General features: G+C 45.7%; 2 protein-coding genes across 2 annotated transcripts in view; one reads left to right on the top strand and one right to left on the bottom strand.

Annotated features, from left to right (window-relative positions):
• Positions 1-2,625, bottom strand: part of ZC3H4 (zinc finger CCCH-type containing 4) — a 35,108-nt gene extending 32,483 nt beyond the window's left edge. The window contains exon 1 of the mRNA XM_018562993.1: positions 2,179-2,625. Coding sequence (XP_018418495.1) covers positions 2,179-2,279 — 101 coding nt within the window. The 5' untranslated portion in view covers positions 2,280-2,625. The remainder of the gene's footprint in view (positions 1-2,178) is intronic.
• Positions 2,626-8,755: 6,130 nt separating this feature from the next.
• SAE1 (SUMO1 activating enzyme subunit 1) overlaps positions 8,756-19,184 on the top strand; it is a 48,613-nt gene continuing 38,184 nt past the window's right edge. The window contains exons 1-3 of the mRNA XM_018562979.1: positions 8,756-8,922; positions 11,983-12,094; positions 16,187-16,360. Coding sequence (XP_018418481.1) covers positions 8,831-8,922; positions 11,983-12,094; positions 16,187-16,360 — 378 coding nt within the window. The 5' untranslated portion in view covers positions 8,756-8,830. The remainder of the gene's footprint in view (positions 8,923-11,982; positions 12,095-16,186; positions 16,361-19,184) is intronic.

The following is a 19,184-nucleotide window of genomic DNA, read 5'->3' as shown; positions in this document are numbered from 1 at the left end:
CTGGAGCAGACAGAATCTGGAGCAGCTGTGCATGGCAACCAATCAGCTTCTCTGTTTCTTTTTCAAATCTTAACTGAAGAGAGAAGCTGATTGGTTGCCATGGGCAAATGCTCCACATTTTGTCTGCTCCAGTTTTAATCAATTCCCCTCATTATATTCAAGATCACACAACTATCAGTGAGCCAGCTGGTCTGCCAGAGCCCCGCACTGACATCCAGGACAATAAAAGATAACTTGGACTACAACCTCATAACAGATAGTCATCAATGTATCATGATAGTGTGCGTGTATCCAAAAAATGTTTTTTTTTAGCTTTTGAATAGAGCAGGGAATACCCCCTCCCCCTCTGTGTAGCAATGGGTAAATGTAATCCTTACTTCCTGCCCCCAGATGCAACAGGTAGTTAGAGGAAATCTCCTAAAATGTCCTTCTTAGTTGTCCCCATTGGACGATTTGCCCTCACTTCTTGTTGTTGGGACAATTCTGAAATGTTGTATTCCCTCATCTTCTTTATCGGTGACAATGGAGCGGTGAATGTCCCCAACAGGGACGCAGAGCGTCTAACCCTCTCCACTCGAGTCAAAGCGCTTTTTTTTTTTAAAGATTTAAATAAAGATACACGTTGAGCTCTCTGATAGAGATGCACGTTGAGCTTTGTGACCCCCATCAGAGGGCACCCCACAATATTTCCTGTACTATGACATACAAAATTACATCTCTCTGCCATCATAAAAGTCATTATTTGTTTTCAAGTGTTTGCCAACTCAGGTTGAGTTTTTCGGTATGTTTGGCGTCATGTCTCACTGTAAATATTTTTCCTCAGCAAATTGTTTTTTGTGAATCCGTTTCAACATTTTTTATCTGGAGATCCTGCTAGTAAAAGCATTTCCTGTCACGGCCAAACAACGCTAAGCCAATACCTCGCAAAGGCAGCGTTGTTGTCAGCCAGCTGAGCCATCTCCTTCTATTGGATTACTTAACTGATAGACCTGATTGGCAGCTCAACGACCAACTGAAGGAGTTGGCGCAGCAGGCTGACAACGTGGCTGAATTTTAAGAGGTAGTGGCTTACCGTTGTCAGACTGCGACAGGAATAACCAAGTCCATTGAGCTGCGTATTTCCGCACATGTATGGCGTAAATTGTTTTCTATGTGTTCTGCTCACATCAAACATGTGCAGAAAAATACATCTTAACGGACATGGTGTAAACAAGCCCTTCCTGTCGCCGGCTGACAATGCTAAGCCAATATCTTGCTATAAGTAGCAGTGTTGTCAGCCTGCCGTGCCAGCTCCTTCAGATGGCTGATGTCTATCGGTTCTATGAGACAAGCAGCCCAACTGAAGGAGCTGCCACGGCAGGCTGACAACGCTGCTGTTTCTTGTAAGGTAGCGGGCTTAGTGTTGTCAGCCTGTAACAGGAAGTGCTGTTACAGGCAGGATCTCACATAAAAGTGCTGAAACATGTTGTATAAAAGGAGACATAATGTTAAACATAGATTTAGGGATTACATACACATTACGTTACATTTTAGGCCACCGATAAGATCACAGATCGGACACCCATCACTCATCAGACGGTCTAGCACACCACAAATACACACTTCCTGTTCTATCGGTGGAAGCGTGACGCCACAATAGATGTCGCCGCGACCCTTCCACCATGACTTCCCATCGCACTCCAGACCCGAATCCCAATTTGAGGGCCCCCCCCTCAAGACCTGCGGACAGAAGAGTTACTCCGAAAACACATATAACATGGACACGGCACCAAAGTACAATGTTACACAAGCCTCACACATTCCGACCAGTCACATCATCATAAACACATTTACATTAAATCAAATAAAAGCCATTTTGCTGACATTTTTCAGCAACTATTCTGTTTTCTAGACATTTAAAGCCCAGTGGAGGAGGGGCTGGGGGGGTCTCCCAAAGGGGGGGGGGGCTTTGCAGCCACCAATATTGCAGAATATTGCCTGTATTAGGGCACAGAAGGAAAGAGATATGGACGGATTGTTAGGTCATAGTATGTGGGGGGTCAGACACATGACATCATGGCACAGTTTTTTACCTTGCTGCGGGACCCCCCAAGATCTTGGATCCCCCCAGCCCATCCCCCTCCAGACCTGTGGACACAAGGGTCACTCTAGACACACACACTGTGGATATTACTCGACCTTTCGGCGGGGAGGAAGAGGAGATTTGGTTCATTTTCATGGTTTGATGTTGGGGAGGAGGATTCATGGACACTGGTGCCCTCCACGGCCATAACAAGCATTGACTTTCTGTACTGGACTTAAGTGTCACTTTTGTGAGCGGCTACATCACATGAGTCCACGTGTGGTTTGCACTGTAACACGGCGGGGCCAGGGAGAACTTTAGGGCGCTTTGGAGGGGTCCACAGCGGGCCCCTCTGACTGGCTTTGGCCTCTGGTGGTGAGATGGTGGGCAAGGAGCTCAGTGGAGTGGGTATGGGAGGTGACGGGGGAACACAGGTTGGGGTAGAGGGGGGGTGTTTTGGGGTGTCAGTCCCTGGGAAGCGGGTGAATTCCGTGTATCGTGGCGCAGTGTGAAGACACAGACTCAAAATGGCGACCGCGCAGGACTGAGGGGAGGCGGCTATGTTAGTGACGTCATCATGGTTAACCGAGGCAGCCGCTTGCCGAGGGAGGGGAGAAGGCCTTTCGGAGGTTTCCGGAGAGTGGGCGGTGGCGAGGGCTGGCGGACGTGATTGGCCCAGCGCGCCACTCCCCGAGATGAGAGATGAGTTGCGCCAATGAGATAGTGGGAGATGGGCGGGGAATTGGAAGCAGGAAAAGGGATTGGCTTGGTGGGCGCGGCACTCAGTGATGAAGTTTCGCAATGCAGTCTGGTAGTTAGAGGCTGGGTCTGTGTGACGTAATGTACCTGAGGGTGTAGCGCCCTTGTTCACACTATCAGCGTATGGCTGCGCTGCCTAGAACAAATACAAACAGTGCTCGATTCCCAAATATACAGAAAACACTATAAACAAACAGTGCTTAGCTTATAATTATACACAGAAAACAAACAATGCTCAAAACATGCTCAGTAAAAAAATGGACAAAGAAATATAAATCATAGTGAATTGCATATAAAATCACCTTTGGGCTCAAAACTGATTGTCCGCAGTAATTGAAGCATGTCTGATTACATGAGAACCGCCGCGAACATCTGCAGGATTTTTCTGCCATCTGTGTCCCATAAGGGAGATTTCAGGTCACTTCCTGCCTGAAAGCCATAACAGGAAGTGAGAGGGAATCCCTTTGAGGGCAGTCCATAGTAAAATATCCCATCTATTCCTGTTCTGGTGACAACCCAAAATGTGGTATTTTCTTTCATAAATAGATGTTCTAATCCCTTTCCACTCCCTCCAAAAGACTCTCCCACTCCCCCCATCAGTGTTACTGCTTCCCTTGAAGCCCCCTCTCTATTGCATCCACCGGCTGCAAGTCGCTCACTTACCTCCTCACGTACAATGCAGGACTAACAATCCTTTATTGTATGTGATGACGCAGGGGGACCGCCCACAGCGCCAGGGAACAGAAGAGAACACCGCAGATTGCTGGTGCGGAGAACATGGTAAGTAATACGGCCTCTTCCTGACCACTGGAGAAGCGGGGATCAGGTAAGTAAATCTGCTTTACTCCAATCCCTAACCCTGGCAGTGCGAGGACAGCCTACAAAACTGTACAGATATAACGTGCGGAACCGAGACATCACCGAAATGAAAAAACATTTAGGGCCTCAAGGGGGATTTTAGGGAGATAAAAGGCCTGGGAACTCAAGGGGTTAAAGTGGACCTCCCCCGTCCTTAATAAACTGCTCATGCTAAATAAATAAGTTTAGCCGAATAAATAAACCAAAACACTTATAAATAGGAACATGCATCTTTCTTTATTCGATTTTATTTTTTCCACCCGTCTTCCTGTCTGGAGTCCACATGCTGCGCCTCCATTTTTGAAGATAATACAATCAGTGGCCAGCTTCTTCCTTATTCTGTGTCATGCATGTGTCGTAAGAGATGTGGGGAGGCTTGTTATTCCTATGTGCCATGTCAGTTGTAAGGAGACTTGCTATTCACATGCGTCATATGAGATCTGGGGAGGCTTGGTATTCACATGTGTCGTTGGAGATCTGGGGAGGCTTGTTATTCACATGCGTCATATGAGATCTGGGGAGGCTTGGTATTCACATGTGTCGTTGGAGATCTGGGGAGGATTGTTATTCACATGCGTTGTATGAGATCTGGGGAGGCTTGGTATTCACATGTGTCATATGAGATCTGGGGAGGCTTGTTATTCACATGTGCTGTACAAGATCCGGGGAGGCTTGTTATTCACATGTCCTGTACATGTTCCGGGGAAGCTTGTTATTCACATGTGTCGTAGGAGATCTGGGGAGGCTTGTTATTAACATGTGTCGTAGGAGATCTGGGAAGGTTTGTTATTAACATGTGTCGTAGGAGATCTGGGAAGACTTGTTATTAACATGTGTCATATGAGATCTGGGGAAGCTTGTTATTCACAAGCTTCCCCAGATCTCATATGACACATGTCATTCACATGTGCTGTACAAGTTCCAGGGAGGCTTGTTATTCACATGTGTCGTAGGAGATCTGGGAAGGCTTGTTATTAACATGTGTCGTAGGAGATCCGGGAGGCTTGTTATTCACATGTGCTAAACAGGATCTGGGGAGGCTTGTTATTTACATGTGCTGTGCAAGATCCAGGGAGGCTTGTTATTCACATGTGCTGTGCAAGATCCAGGGAGGCTTGTTATTCACATGTGTCGTAATAGATCTGGGGAGGCTTGTTATTCACATGTGTCGTAGGGGATCTGGGGAGGCTTGTTATTCACATGTGTCGTAGGAGATCTGGGAAGGCTTTTTATTCACATGTGTCGTAGGAGATCTGGGAAGGCTTGTTATTAACATGTGTTGTAGGGGATCTGGGGAGGCTTGTTATTCACATGCTGTACAAGATCTGGGGAGGCTTGGTATTCACATGTGTTGTAGGAGATCTGGGGAGGATTGTTATTCACATGCGTCATATGAGATCTGGGGAAGCTTGTTATTCACATGTGCTGTACAAGTTTCGGGGAGGCTTGTTATTCACATGTGTCGTAGATCTGGGGGGGCTTGTTATTCACATGTGCTGCACATGTTCCGGGGAGGCTTGTTATTCACATGTGTTGTAAGAGATCTAGTAAGGATTGTTATTAACATGTGTAGTAGGAGATCTGGGAAGGCTTGTTATTAACATGTGTCGTAGGAGATCTGGGAGGCTTGTTATTAACATGTGTCGTAATAGATCTGGGGAGGCTTGTTATTCAAATGTGTCGTAGGAGATCTGGGAAGGCTTGTTATTCACATGTGTCGTAGGAGATCTGGGAAGGCTTGTTATTAACATGTGTCGTAGGAGATCTTGGAAGGCTTGTTATTAACATGTGTCGTAGAAGATCTGGGAAGGCTTGTTATTAACATGTGTCGTAGGAGATCTGGGGAGGCTTGTTATTAACATGTGTCGTAGAAGATCTGGGAAGGCTTGTTATTCACATGTGTCGTAGGAGATCTGGGAGGCTTGTTATTTACATGAGTCGTAGGAGATCTGGGGAGGCTTGTTATTTACATGTGTCGTAGGAGATTTGGGGAGGCTTGTTATTAACATGTGTTGTAGGAGATCTGGGAAGTCTTGTTATTCACATGTGTCATAGATCTGGGGAGGCGTGTTATTCACATGCATCATAGGAGTTTTGAGAAGGCTTGGTATTCACATGCACTGTACAAGATCTGGGGAGGCTTGTTATTTACATGTGTCGTAGGAGATCTGGGGAGGCTTGTTATTAACATGTGTCGTAGGAGATCTGTGAAGGCTTGTTATTCACATGTGTCGTAGATCTGGGGAGGCGTGTTATTCACATGCATCATAGGAGTTTTGAGAAGGCTTGGTATTCACATGCACTGTACAAGATCTGGGGAGGCTTGTTATTTACATGTGTCGTAGGAGATCTGGGGAGGCTTGCTATTCACATGCACTGTACAAGATCTGGGCCGTATGAGATATGGGCAAGCTTGTTAGTGGATAATAAGCCTCCACAAATCATGTACGGGACATGCGGCCCAGATCTCGTACAATGCATGTGCAGATTTCCCTGGAAGGCACTGATGACAAGGCCTTCCCGGGGGGCTGATGTGATGCCAGGGCTCCGTCACCAGTGCCTCAGAGAAACCAGGATGTAAAGTGACAGGTCCACTTTAATACTCAACATGACTATAGTAGAGCCAATAACAGCAAAAGAGAGTAAATGGAACCGAGTATCCTAGCACACACATAGCTGTTTTCTGTACTTATATTAAACAATCGTAAATAGATTTACACCTGGGATGAAACAGTTGTGGGGTAGGACGAGAGATGGATAAAAAAAAGCATTAAAGGAGAACTATGGGGTCAGTGTTTTCCCCCAAAGTTCTCCTTAGGGTAACGGGAGGACACAAACTAGCGTCCTCCCGTTACCCTAAGCTCAGTATACCGCGAGCTGCAGCTCGCGGTATACTGAGACGCCGGAGCGGATCCCGACTTAGATGACGGGATCCGCCCAGCTGCGTGAGTGACAGCTGGCTCTGCCTATCTAGAGGCAGAGCCAGCTGTACCCGCCCCCTCCCCCGTCCGTTCCGCCAGTCAGCGCTGGCAGATCGGAGCGGGGAGAGGGGAATCCAGCCCCTCCCCCTGTCACGGCAGAGAGCCGTGACAGGATCGAGAGGTGAGCGAACCCGGTATGTGTTCGCTCACCTCCCGATCTACTGAGCCGACCTGTGACAGTCTCATTGTCACAGGTCGGCTAGAACTATGAGGTGAGTGAAAAGCACTCACCTCATAGTTCTCCTTTAAGGGCCCATTTACAGTGACGCATGTGTTATGAATTCCCATAATAAAGATAGTGTCTGTTCCCATCTCAGTACTGCAATGTAGAACCTTTTTAAAAGTACGGCATGTCTGTTTTCTCTGTGCTTCAGTGCATTGGGAGGCTCATAGAAGTCAATTGCAATGCATCCAAATGTGTTTTGATGCAATCTGATGAATTGTCAATAGGTATTAAAAAGCCTTCATCAATGGCTGTTACATCTTCACTCCAAATACTACTTTAAAAGGAGAACTATGGGATTAGGGCTTTTCCCCATAGTTCTCCTTAGGGTAATGGGAGGACACAAACTAGCGTCCTTCCGTCACCCTAAGCTCAGTATACCTCGAGCTACAGCTCGCGGTATACTGAGACGCCGCAGCTGAAGCGGATCCCGGCAATTATGTCTGGATTACTATCTAGCGGCAGAGCCAGCTGTACCCGACCCCTCCCCCGTCCATTCCGCCAAGTCAGCGCTGGAGAATCGAAGTGGGGAGGGGGGAATCCAGTTGCCTCCCCTTGCATGGCAGAGAGCTATGACAGGATCGAGAAGTGAGCGAACGCCGGTATGTGTTCGCTCACCTCCCGATCTACTGAGCCGACCTGTGACAGTCTCATTGTCACAGGTCGGCTAGAACTATGAGGATGAGTGAAAAGCACTCACCTCATAGTTCTCCTTTAAAGTGATATTAAAGTCAAAAGGTTTTTAATAGTGATGCACCTATACCGGTATTTTGGTATCGACCAACATTTTTTTTCCCGGTACTCGCCAATACTGAATACTGATACCGGATGTCCCATTAAGGAAGACAGGTCGTGTGTAAAGACTCGCCAACCGACTTCCCGATTAGCAGGGAAGCCGGCTACATGCTTCTTGTCACCAGCTGAAGAGAAAGCATGGAGCCGGCTTCCCGGCCAATCAGGAAGCTGGGCAGCATGTAATGACTCGCTGCCCGGCTTCCTGATGCTGGAAGTATCATTCATAGATCTATGGGCTTGTTTAAACCCATGCAGTGGAATGCATTTTTAAATGCATCTGGAACGCATATGCATTTAAAGCTAATGTTCATAAATAAATCGAGTTTACACCAAAACAAAAGTACAGCATGCTGCATTTTTTTGCACCATAATGCATGTAAAAGCACCGCAACGTGCATTTAGGTGCATTCAGTTAAGTTGCATTTAGAGAAAATATAATTCTATGTATCCAGGGCCGCATTAGATACTGTGAATGCATCTAAATGCATGTAAACACATGCATTTGTTTTTTGTGACCTGCGTTCTTGCAGAGAAAAATGCAAGTCATTTCCCAGATAATTTTTCCTGCAGTTACAGTGAGGGCACCAACCTATACCATGGCTTCACACAAAGTGTGCAGTTTTCACTTCACACGTTGGGGGCGCTGTTGAGACTAGGCGCCCCGCTGTACTAGCACTTGTTGCAGCACTTGTCGCCTTCCCACATGGCTCGCAGTATTCACTTCACACGTTAGGGGCGCTGTTGAGACTAGGCGCCCCGCTATACTAGCACTTGTCGCCTTCCCACATGGCTTGCAGTATTCGCTTCACAAATTAGGGGCGCTGTTGAGACCAGGCGCTCAGCTATACCAGCGCTTGTCGCCTTCCCACATGGCTTGCATTTCTCACTTCACACGTTGGGGGCGCTGTTGAGACTAGGCGACCCGCTATACTGGTAGCACTTGTCCCCTCCCACATGGCTTGCAGTAAGCACTTCACACACTAGAGGCCATCGCCGCTTCCGCCCAATCTTCGCATGGGAAAGGATCACGTGAAGCGCGAAAGGAAAGGGCGGGAGTTCGAATGTCACGTGGTGCTGCAATTAGGTAGTGACGTGTCTGGGCTCCGCCCCCCGTTGTCCTCCATTCATTCGGTGTGTGTGAATCGGGAGAAGATGGTGGAGAAGGAGCAGGCGGTGATCAGTGAGGAGGAGGCCGCACAGTATGATCGCCAGATCCGCCTCTGGGGGCTGGAGGCGCAGAATAGGTGACTGTAGTGCTCACGTGCAGGACCAGTACCGGTCTGTCAGGCTCTGCAGCTGTGTGGAGACTACAAGTCCCAGCGTCCCATGCTAGTCTCCAGGCCACAGGTCCATGCTGGGATTTGTAGTTGAAGCAAAACACAGCGTGCCGATTTGTGTGACCCTTCCAGATGGGGCTCTTGTGATAGACTAACACGAAAGGAGAGCGCTGGGTTTGGTATCAGTATTCACTTTTAAAGTGCAAGCCCAGCCTGAGAGCATGCAACAGGTAAAAGGCTGCTATCGGCCAGAAAAGCCTTCTATGTGCTCCTCTCTGATTTAGTTTCACTTTGTTACTGAGATCTAATGTATATACCTGACGCCATGGCTGAGCTGTGCCTCCTGCCATTGCACTGTCCAATCAGCAGGCAGCAGAGGGGCTCTGATTGGCCTGTAGGTGGAGCCTAAACATTAATGTGTTGCATCTTCAACTTTTGAACCAGGTTTAAAATCATTTAAATTTTAACCTCCTATCCGTGTCACAGCTTATGGTGGGGCTGGACAATTCCCAGGAGCTGGGTCGCCAGTGCTCCTTAAAGCAGACCTTTGGCCATATCTTTAAAATAACAACAAACACACCTTTAGAAATGCTTAGGGGTGACAATCTATAAACACATACTTCTAGATAATTGCCGGTGTTCTGTCGAAAACTCCAACTCGTCGAGATCTCCAAGGACATGACTTCCGGTTTAGTTAGAAGTAAGATGTTTGGTCGAGAAGGCTCTACTGCACGTGCGCCACCCGCTGCATTTTCTTACACATTGTACACCGCAATAAAGTATTAAAATGAACTAGGGTCAGACTAATCCAGCATGTTATTAATCTGAGTTGCCCCACTCAATATGGCCGCCGCTTTGACACCCTTCTCGGCCAAACCTTACTTCTAACTAAACCGCAAGTCAGGTCATTGGAGATCTCAACGAGTTGGAACTTTTGATAGAGCTTTGTGTTCTTTGTGTACCTTATTTTTCTTTTCTTCACCAGTCTTCTGGCAGTGGCCATGTTTACTAAAGGCAGGCTACTAGATCTATTACTTCCTGGATTTCTTGATTTCCCAGCGTGTACACCTACTGCTGTCATGAGGGGGTCCCACTCACAGCCGACCCAATTTTCTAATCTATATTGGTTCAGCCAAAAGTGTGGGAAGAGTTCATCAGGGTGAGATTGAGGCCACCAAGTTATATCAGGAATATCATTTCTGGCTAAATGTTTATAGGAGGAGTTTTCATCCATCACAATGTGGCCTATTTGTGACCGGACTGTGAGCAAGAACACCTTCTGTAAACATTGTGACCTGCTGCACTGAGTTGGGAGTGAAACTCTGTTGGGTAACTTGTTATAGATCATTGAATCTTTCAGAGGAATAAGTACATTTTGGGGTGATTGCTGTGCAAATGGTATGAGGCAGGGTCAGGTCGCCAGTGCGCCTTAAAAATTACAACTGGCGCCTAACTTAAGGCGTCATTCTGAGCCTGATGAAGGGGACCCTGTGCGCCCCCCAAAACGCTTGTACTGGAATGATAGGACTCCATTATTAAATGGACTTTTGTTGATTACACTTAAGGCCCCGTTCACATATAGCGAATTATCGCGCGATTTCCGCCGCGATATCGCGAGAAGTCGCCGGCCAATGTTATTCAATGGAGCTGTCTTAACTCCATGTCGCTCGTCGCGGTCGCAAGTCGCTTCTACCGGACCCTTTTTTCGGCGGATTTTGCGCGATTTTGCTTTTTTTCTATGGAGCCCGACGGGGAAGGTCGCGCTACCGTCGCTGGATCGTCGCTGGAACGTCGCCCCGAAAGTCGCGCTATCCCGGCCGTGCGGATCCGCTGCAAAAGGTATGTCGCTATATGTGAACGGGGCCTAAAGGAGAACTATGAGGTGAGTGAAAATCAATCAACCTCATAGTTCGAGTCGACGTGTGACAATGAAACTGTCACACATCGGCTCAATAGATCAGGAAGTGAGCGAACACACACAGTCGCTCGCTCACTTCTCGATCATCTCACGGCTCCCTGCAGGGATTTCCCGATCCTCCAGCGCTGAGTGGAGGAATGGATGGGGGAGGGGGCGGGTACAGCTGGCTCTGCCTCTAGATAGGCAGAGCCAGCTGTCACTCACGCAGCTGGGAGGTCTGGACAGTAATGTCGGGATCCGTCCTGACCGCGACAGTCTCGGTATACCGCGAGCTGTAGCTTGCGCTATACTGAGCTTTGGGTCACGGGAGGAGGTTAGTATATGTCCTCCCGTGACCCTTAGGAGAACTATGGGGAAAAACACTTACGCCATAGTTCTCTTTTAAATTGTGTGCTGGTGACATCCCTTTGAAAACTTGTTTACTTTCACGGCGCCATCCATGGTCACTACGAGCACCCACCAGGATTTCACGGAATATCCTATACCGGTAAGGAGTGCAGTAAGACACCTATATATATGTATATAACCTAAGATAGGGGTAGGCAGACTCTGGCCCTCCAGCTGTGGGGCAACTACAAGTCCCATGAGGCATTGCAAGACCCTGACACCCACAGGCATGACTCCCAGAGGCAGAATCATGGTGGGCTTTGTAGTTTCACCACAGCATCGCTGACATCATAACCTCAGCACTGCACTTAGCATGTTTGAAGTGCACCTACTGCCTTTGCAGGAGATGTCATGTGACCGGCCATGGTATGTTTCAGTGTGGGCAGCGGATCCCGGGATTCAAGGTGAGGGGTCAGGGGGGGACGCAAACGAGCACATATAGGCGATCGGCGGGCTATGGACCCGCTGATCGCCTATATGTGAAACACCCGGTACCGGGTGTTCGCATTGGACGGGTCTTTTCTGCCCGTGCGTGCCCGCTAGAGGGCGCGCGCGAGCAGAAACAAAACCCGCCAATGCAGCAGTGCCGTCCGTCCTTTTTTCTACTACGGGCGGACGGCAAGAGGTTAATAATGGGGAGTGGGGAAGGATTCTCATATTTCAGAAAGTGTTTGTGTGTGGTCTCAGTTCTTTGCCAGTAACTTCTTTTTCCCTCCCTATAGGCTTCGTAAATCCAGAGTCCTTTTGGTTGGCATGAGAGGTTTGGGCGCTGAAGTAGCAAAGAATCTGATCTTGGCAGGAGTTCAGGAACTGACTTTACTAGACCATCAGCTGGTAGGTGACGCCACAAGTCTTAAAGTGATATTAAAGTTCAAAATGTTTTTAAGCTATTTAAAATGCTGATGAAATCACTTACAATGGATGCTGCTCCTCCATGTTTAAAAGTTTTAGTTTCCTGCAAAATCACCTTGCCCCCTGAGCCCTGGTCCTGATATCCTGTTTTAGGGTTTCTCCTTTCCCTTGCAGGGTCCTATGGAGTCACACTTGTGTGTGCTAGTAAGCTGTGTGTCTTCACAAAGACACAGCAAGACGAGCCATTCCCATGCTTCCTGGTCCCCCTCTTCCATCCAGCTTTCTCCAAGCTAATAGAAGAACATTTGCTGGAAACTGTGCTGTCCCTTGTGATCCTTTACTAGACAGGAGGTCCAGGGAAGTGGGGTTAAGAGAGTTGGAGTCCGCTTTTCAGAAGACTGTAAGCGCTCAGGCAAAACTGTAAAGTAATACTTTGTTGGGCAATGTATATTTGGAAGGGTTTTTTTTTTAATCTATTGCATTCTTATTGTCTTTATGTTTTTGTGTTTTTGAGCCATAACTGGCTCCTGAGCTTTTGTGAGCCTCACGCAGTTTTCTGTTTTACCAAGGAACTGCAAAATGTACATGTGATGTGGGCCCCCGGGAGCCTCTCTACTGAGAAATCCCACCAATCAGTGGTTAGCAGTGCAGAAGAAGTATCGCCTGCAGTGAGACCTCCAAAGCAATCTCAAATGACAAGTTTTCTGGTTTTGCGACCAAGTCTATTACTCCTGAAAGTGATATTCTGAGGTACTCTGCTGTGAATGGTGGGCTCTGATGTGAAGGGAGGAACCCCACATTTTCTTTTCTGTGGGGTTCCCCCTTAAAATCCATATTATACCTTTATGTAAGCCCTCAGGGTCTTCCTTACCATCTTGTCTTGAATTGTATTGTGATTGTAATGTCTTTCCTATATTGTAAAGCGCTGCACAAACTGTTGGCGCTATATAAATCCTGTATAATAATAATGTGTAATAAGGGTCTGTTATGGATTTGAGGGAAATGTACTTTTTTACATTTTAATCTGGGGTGCCTCAAGTTTTTGCATACTTTTAAAGAGTGCCATGACTGAAAAAGGGTGCTAGCGTTCTCACCCTACATCTCAGTTGGAGCTGGAAGAAGACAGATTGTTGGAATTCTTTATCTCTAGACTTGTCTTGGTTAAAGCGGACACTCAAACATCAAATTCTACCAAAGCATCCCTCTATGTATGATGATTAACAATAACATAGACATGTCAGGTGTAAAAGGCTGTGATTGTGAAATACTTACACATGCAGAGCGTTCACTTCCTGCTTTGAAAAGGCAAAATGGCTTCAGTTTGGCACAGCAATGCATCCTGGGATTGCCTTGTCATCAGCAGAGCATTGCTGGGAAATCTCATCTGTATTCTCAGGAGATCTCAGGGAAAAGCATTTCCCTCCCCTGAGATTGTATGGTCACATGTCCAAGTCACATGTGCCAGAAATCCAGGAAGTAATAGGAGAGCTAGTAATCTGCCCTTATTTAACATGGCCACTGTCAGAAGACTGGGGAAGAAAAGAGGCTTTTGCTCCCTATGTGATAGCAATAAAGTTAAGTGAAAAAAAGGTTTTAAAAAAATTAAAGTTACAAAAAAATATTAAAAAAATAAGTCACATATAAAGGTAATACAAAAATGTAATTTTTTTTTAAAGTCCCCCGCCCCCCACATAAACATGTGTTGAGAGCGCCTAAGTGTGTAAACAACGATTGCATCCATTACGCCGCACATGTTGCGTATCACCGCGAACGTCGCAGTGCGAGCAATAATTCTAGGGCCATCAATCACTAATAACACTAAACTGATGAGCAGTAAAAGCTTTTAAAGCGTCGTCTATGGCCAATTTTGGGTATGGTAGTTTTTGCGAGTTCGCAGACGCACACAATTTTATAACTTAACATGTTTGGTGTCTATTTACCCGACGTGACCCCGACTTTTATATTTTGCCAAAAATGTGGGTAATAACTGTTTTATAACATAACGAAAACATTTTTTTTTCCAAATTGTTGGTACTTTTTTCATTATATAGTAAAAAATAAAACCCCAGTGGTGATTAAATACCACCAAAAGGAAGCTCTATCTGTCCCCCAAAAATGGTATAAAATTAATTTCAGTACAGCGTTGAATGACGGAATAAATGTCAGTCAAAGTACCGCAGCGCTGAATACTGAAACATGGCCTGACCAGAAAGGGGGTTTAACACCGCGGTCAGCAAGTGGTAAAGGGCCCATTCACACCAGAATGCATTGGGGCTGCTCTGGCAACCTTGCCCACAGCAGTTCCATCCAGAATGAGCTTGTGCAAAACTTTTTGTATCATTGGTCAGTTTTACAATTGAGAAGATGTGTATATATAGATAGATATTTATCTATATATATATATAGATAGATGTCTATCTATATATATATAGATATATATCTATCTATTTCTCTATAGATATCTCTATTAAACAAATGAAGATAAGTTGCACTAAATCTACTTGTACTGAATGCGTGCATTTGGTTAGCTGAGGACCACGTCTGCTCATAGAGAATAGTGGAGCTTCCCATTTCTGGAGCAGCTGTGCATGGCAACCAATCAGCTTTTATCTTTCATCTTCAAAGCTTAAATGAACAAGCTGAAGATAGAAACTGATTGGATACTATCACAGCTGCTGCAGGTTTTGTCTGCTCCAGTCTTAGTACATTCCCCCACTTGTCTTGATCTCCTATGTGCTCAATTTCAGACCTGTTTAAATACAGTGCAGTCCAGGGAAAGTAGTGAATAAAAGGTGCTTTGCAGGATGCAATCACAGTGTGCCGGAGCTGTTTTTGCAGCAGAAGGACCAAATGTTGATTTTTCTAAAAGCACATATCCTTTCAGGAATCTTTTTGCTGTAAAATGATAACGTATTACAGTTGCATTCTAATCCCCACAAGGTGGCAGTCACTATCCCCTTGTGTTAGTTTTTAGTTGGCTTTAGTTTTTTGTTCCATATTAAAGGACAAGTGTACTTGTATAATAAACTCTATGTGACCCCCTTCGCACACCCTGGTATAATTACATATCTACTAGTATGCTGAGACTCTCAGGTTTACACTGCCGCCACCTGCACAGACCCCGGAACCTCTGCTGCAATGCACCTGGCTATGGGAAGGGATGGTGTACTTATTATGCTGCCTATGGCTGTGAACTGGCACTGAAGCAGAGGCTTTTGACTCCTGTTAGGCTTAAAGTGACACTAAGGTCTCGTTCACACCTAGGCGTATTGCGTATGCTCGTCTGTTGCACGTTTTTTTTACCGCGGTTCGCGGTAAAAAAAGTTGCACGTTCCTGAAGGCTACTTGGCTGTATCCCAATGGAAACGCGCAAAGTAGTACCTGTACCTTTTCAGGCGTGGGCCATTTTGTAGCGCGTTAGGGACGGGCAGAAATACGCCAAGGTGGGAACGAGACCATAGAATACAATGGGATTTATATTTTCGAGCGTTTTGTAGAGCGTTCGTCGAGCGTAGAGCGCGCTACAAAACGTTCAGGTGTGAACGAGGGCTAAAGTTAAATCTTAAAAAAACATTCAAGTACCATAACTATAAACAGAAAAGTATCTTATTTGTGTATCACTCGGTTTTAGATCCTCAAATCATCTCTGAATTGGTGCTGACACTGTCCTTCCTTCTGGAGGGTTGCTACTTTTGTTCCCCATGGTCCCTGTGTGTGTTGTAAAGTAGTCACCGCTCTAAGCTCACTCCCGTGATGGACTACAATCTCAGTACAAATTAGTAAACTAAACATGAGATTGTAGTCCATCACGGGAGTGAGCTTGGAGATAGGGTACTTGAATATATTTTTGAGGTTTAACTCCTGAGTTGAGTGTCCATTTAAACGCTGCCTGTCCTTGCACAGAACGTGCTAGACTCTGCATTTGAATTTGCTAAGGAGGAGCATATGGGGCTAAGTGAGTTCACTTGTCCTTTTAAAAGTCTTCCCGGTTTTCTGGATGGGAGTGGAAAACTTACCCACATGCCTATCGGTATTTTACACAATACCTGATTACTGCTGTTGTTGTTTTTTCAGGTGTCAGAAGAAGACTCTCGGGCCCAGTTCTTGATACCGACTGGATCTCTTGGTAGCAACAGAGCAGAGGCTTCTGAGAAACGGGCTCAGAATCTCAACCCAAATGTCAAAGTCAAGGTGGACACAGAAAACATTGAGAATAAACCTGATGAGTTCTTCAAGCAGTTTGATGCTGTGAGTAGTTTTACAAATGTTGTTAGAAGCTGGGGGTGAGTTGCGTCGGCTTAAAACCAGTATTTAATGCGTCTGTAACCCAAAAGCTATTTCTTCATGAGAGGATCCCAAACAAAATGAACTGTGCAAACTTTTCTATGAAAGCTTTGCAGTAGATAGAAATAAACTTGGTGATCCTGCCAGTTAGATTGGATTTCCTATTCTGAGTGGTGATCTAATTTTCTCTTTGCCACCTGTGTGCACATTCTGCAGTTTTCTCATCCTTCCTCTAACCCCTCCAGCGAGTGACAGCGGCTTCGCAAATGATCTGGCATTTTCAACTAAAGGTGCCCATACACTGTACGATTTTATTGTACAAGAATTGCGGGAAATCCCGCGATCGTACGATAATCGCAAAGTGTATGGACGGCGTGCGACCGTTTCTACTGTACGGTCGCACGTCTTCCGTCGAACAAGCAGGCTTGAAAACCCACCGGGAATCGTAAGATTCTCGGCGTGTTAGTGGCCTGCTTGTTCGACAATTGCCGAATGGGCCGGTGTGCGCACTGCCCGTTTGCAGTCATCGGAAGCCCGCCCCTCATTGCAGTCATCAGATGCCCGCCCCTCATTGCAGTCATCAGATGCCCGCCCCTCAGGGACGTGCTTGTGATGATTGCAAGTACGATCTGCCTGTCCAAGATGGGCAGATCGTACGAGCTTTTAATTAGCTTACAACCATCGCAAGACAAAAGTCTTGCGATGGTTGTAAGGTGTATGGGCACCTTTAAGAAAGCTGTACCTCAAAGAATTGAGTAGCAATAAAGCTTTTTGCAATTTGAGGAAGAAAAAAAAAAAAATGTAACGAATGTGCAGTAGGGAAAACCAGTCCTTTTGAGATGACACCCGTGGGTTGGTGAGTGTGCTGAAGTACAACAACAGGACATTTATAACACTGTATGACCCCGGGGAACGGAAGACTAATATAAACTATAGTGACGTCACTAAGACATGTAAAGCTCTGCAGCTCAGTCCTGCCCACAGACCAGGGTCATGCAGTTCGCAGAAGAGAATCATCACATGACCTGGAGGAATAACCTAAAAGAAAGGTGTTTATTCTACTTTGAGTGCTGTGATTTGAGCAAAGATTGGTTAATGATGGTCTTCCCAAACTATATGCCTAGAGGAAGGAAGAAAGGCTTCCATACACCCTAATTGCAGGGTAGGTGCCAGATCTTTGTTTGCAGATTCCTTGGTCTGGCTATATGGTGCCTTTAGTCCAAAGGGATCTTTTGTTGGCGTTTTTATGTACAGGCAGTCACCGAGTTACAAACATCCGACTTACATCCGACCCCTACTTCCAAACGTAGGCTATTACTTTACAGCAGGGGGTCCCAGGCTGCACCCAAAGTGTACCGTGCAGCATTTAAATTGTTGTAATGCTACCGCGCTCGTGCCAACGAGGGTTGCCCGCCTTTTTGGCTCTGTTACATTACAGCAAGTTGGCTCTTGTTAGACGTGCAGACGAGGGGTGCCCGCCTCTTCTTCCGGGTCACTAAGGATTTACTGCTATCTATATCCTCATTTGAAAGATTGAATTGCACTTCCTGTCATTAAGACAACAGGAAGTGAGATGAAATCTACCCCTAGGAAGGGCAATTGAGTTATCATGGGAAAATGTTGTCTCCACTGAAGCTTTACCACCAATCCTTGTTTCCACGACAATCCAAAATTTTCAAATTCCAATTGTAACCGGGACAGAAAGTGAGGTGAAGTCTTCTGAACAGGGGCACACACAGCGAAACAAGCGTTACAGGGGGTTATCCCTTCCCTATGCTATCCAAAACTATAAAAAAAAAATTTGGCTGGAGTTACACTTAAATAATTTACCTTTTCCATCTTGCATACAAATTCAACTTAGGAACAAACCTACAGAACATATCTTGTTCATAACCCGGGGACTGCCTGTACTGATCTCGTTGTTCGATGAACTGATTGTTTTCACTTATGTAATCTCTGACCTTTTTTAAAAACAATTTCACAGCATTGAAATAAAGAGCTAAAATTATATAAATTAAAATAAATCTATATAATAATCCAACTGATATGTTGGATTGAACCTTGACATTTCTTTTACTTGAGGTAGCCCTTGAAGAGTGCTATTGAGATGCAGACGGAATCTAAAGGACCACTTATCACATCCAATGGTGTTGTCCTTTATTACTGTGTTATAGTTTCTTAACCTTCAGTTGTCAGAGTTCGACACAAATGACTTTTGGGCTTTATAGAAACCAAAAAAAGAAAAGCATTCATGTTAAAAAGACACTAAACTCAGGAGTTAAATCTTTAAAAAATGCATTCAAGTAACCTAATGCATAAAGGACAGGGACCAGGGCAGTGCTCAGTGATGCTGAAAGCATTGCTTATATTATAACATCAGCTCCATTCTTGGCTTCATTACCAAGGGTGCCATGATGATGCACCCTGAAGGGTTGGGTACGTGACCCCCCCTGCACTCGCAGTAAGTGGATTGAATCACTTTGGCCATCATTCAACCCAGAAAAAGGCTTGCACTGAATTGCTGATTGGGTGAGTCGGGGGCAGAGAAGGTGAAATATTGTAATGACATTTTTTTTTTCCTAACACCTGGGTAACGAAAAAAAAAATCACAAATCCTAGAACTGTTGTTTCATTTTCCTTCCTTTTTAATTTTATATAAGGCTTTCTATCCCATTTTTATATGAGGCTCCTTTAACAAGCATCAGGATGTTTTGGGAGATGATGACTGTATGACTCCCGTCTCTGGAGAGTATCAATGAACTCTGCAATACGAGCGATCAGGGAAGTA

The sequence above is a fragment of the Nanorana parkeri genome, unplaced genomic scaffold, assembly GCF_000935625.1.
Source record: "Nanorana parkeri isolate BGI_ZX_2015 unplaced genomic scaffold, ASM93562v1 scaffold620, whole genome shotgun sequence".
NCBI lineage: Eukaryota > Metazoa > Chordata > Amphibia > Anura > Dicroglossidae > Nanorana > Nanorana parkeri.
The sequence above is the reverse complement of the archived record's forward strand: the minus strand, read 5'-3'. Positions and strand labels throughout refer to the sequence as shown.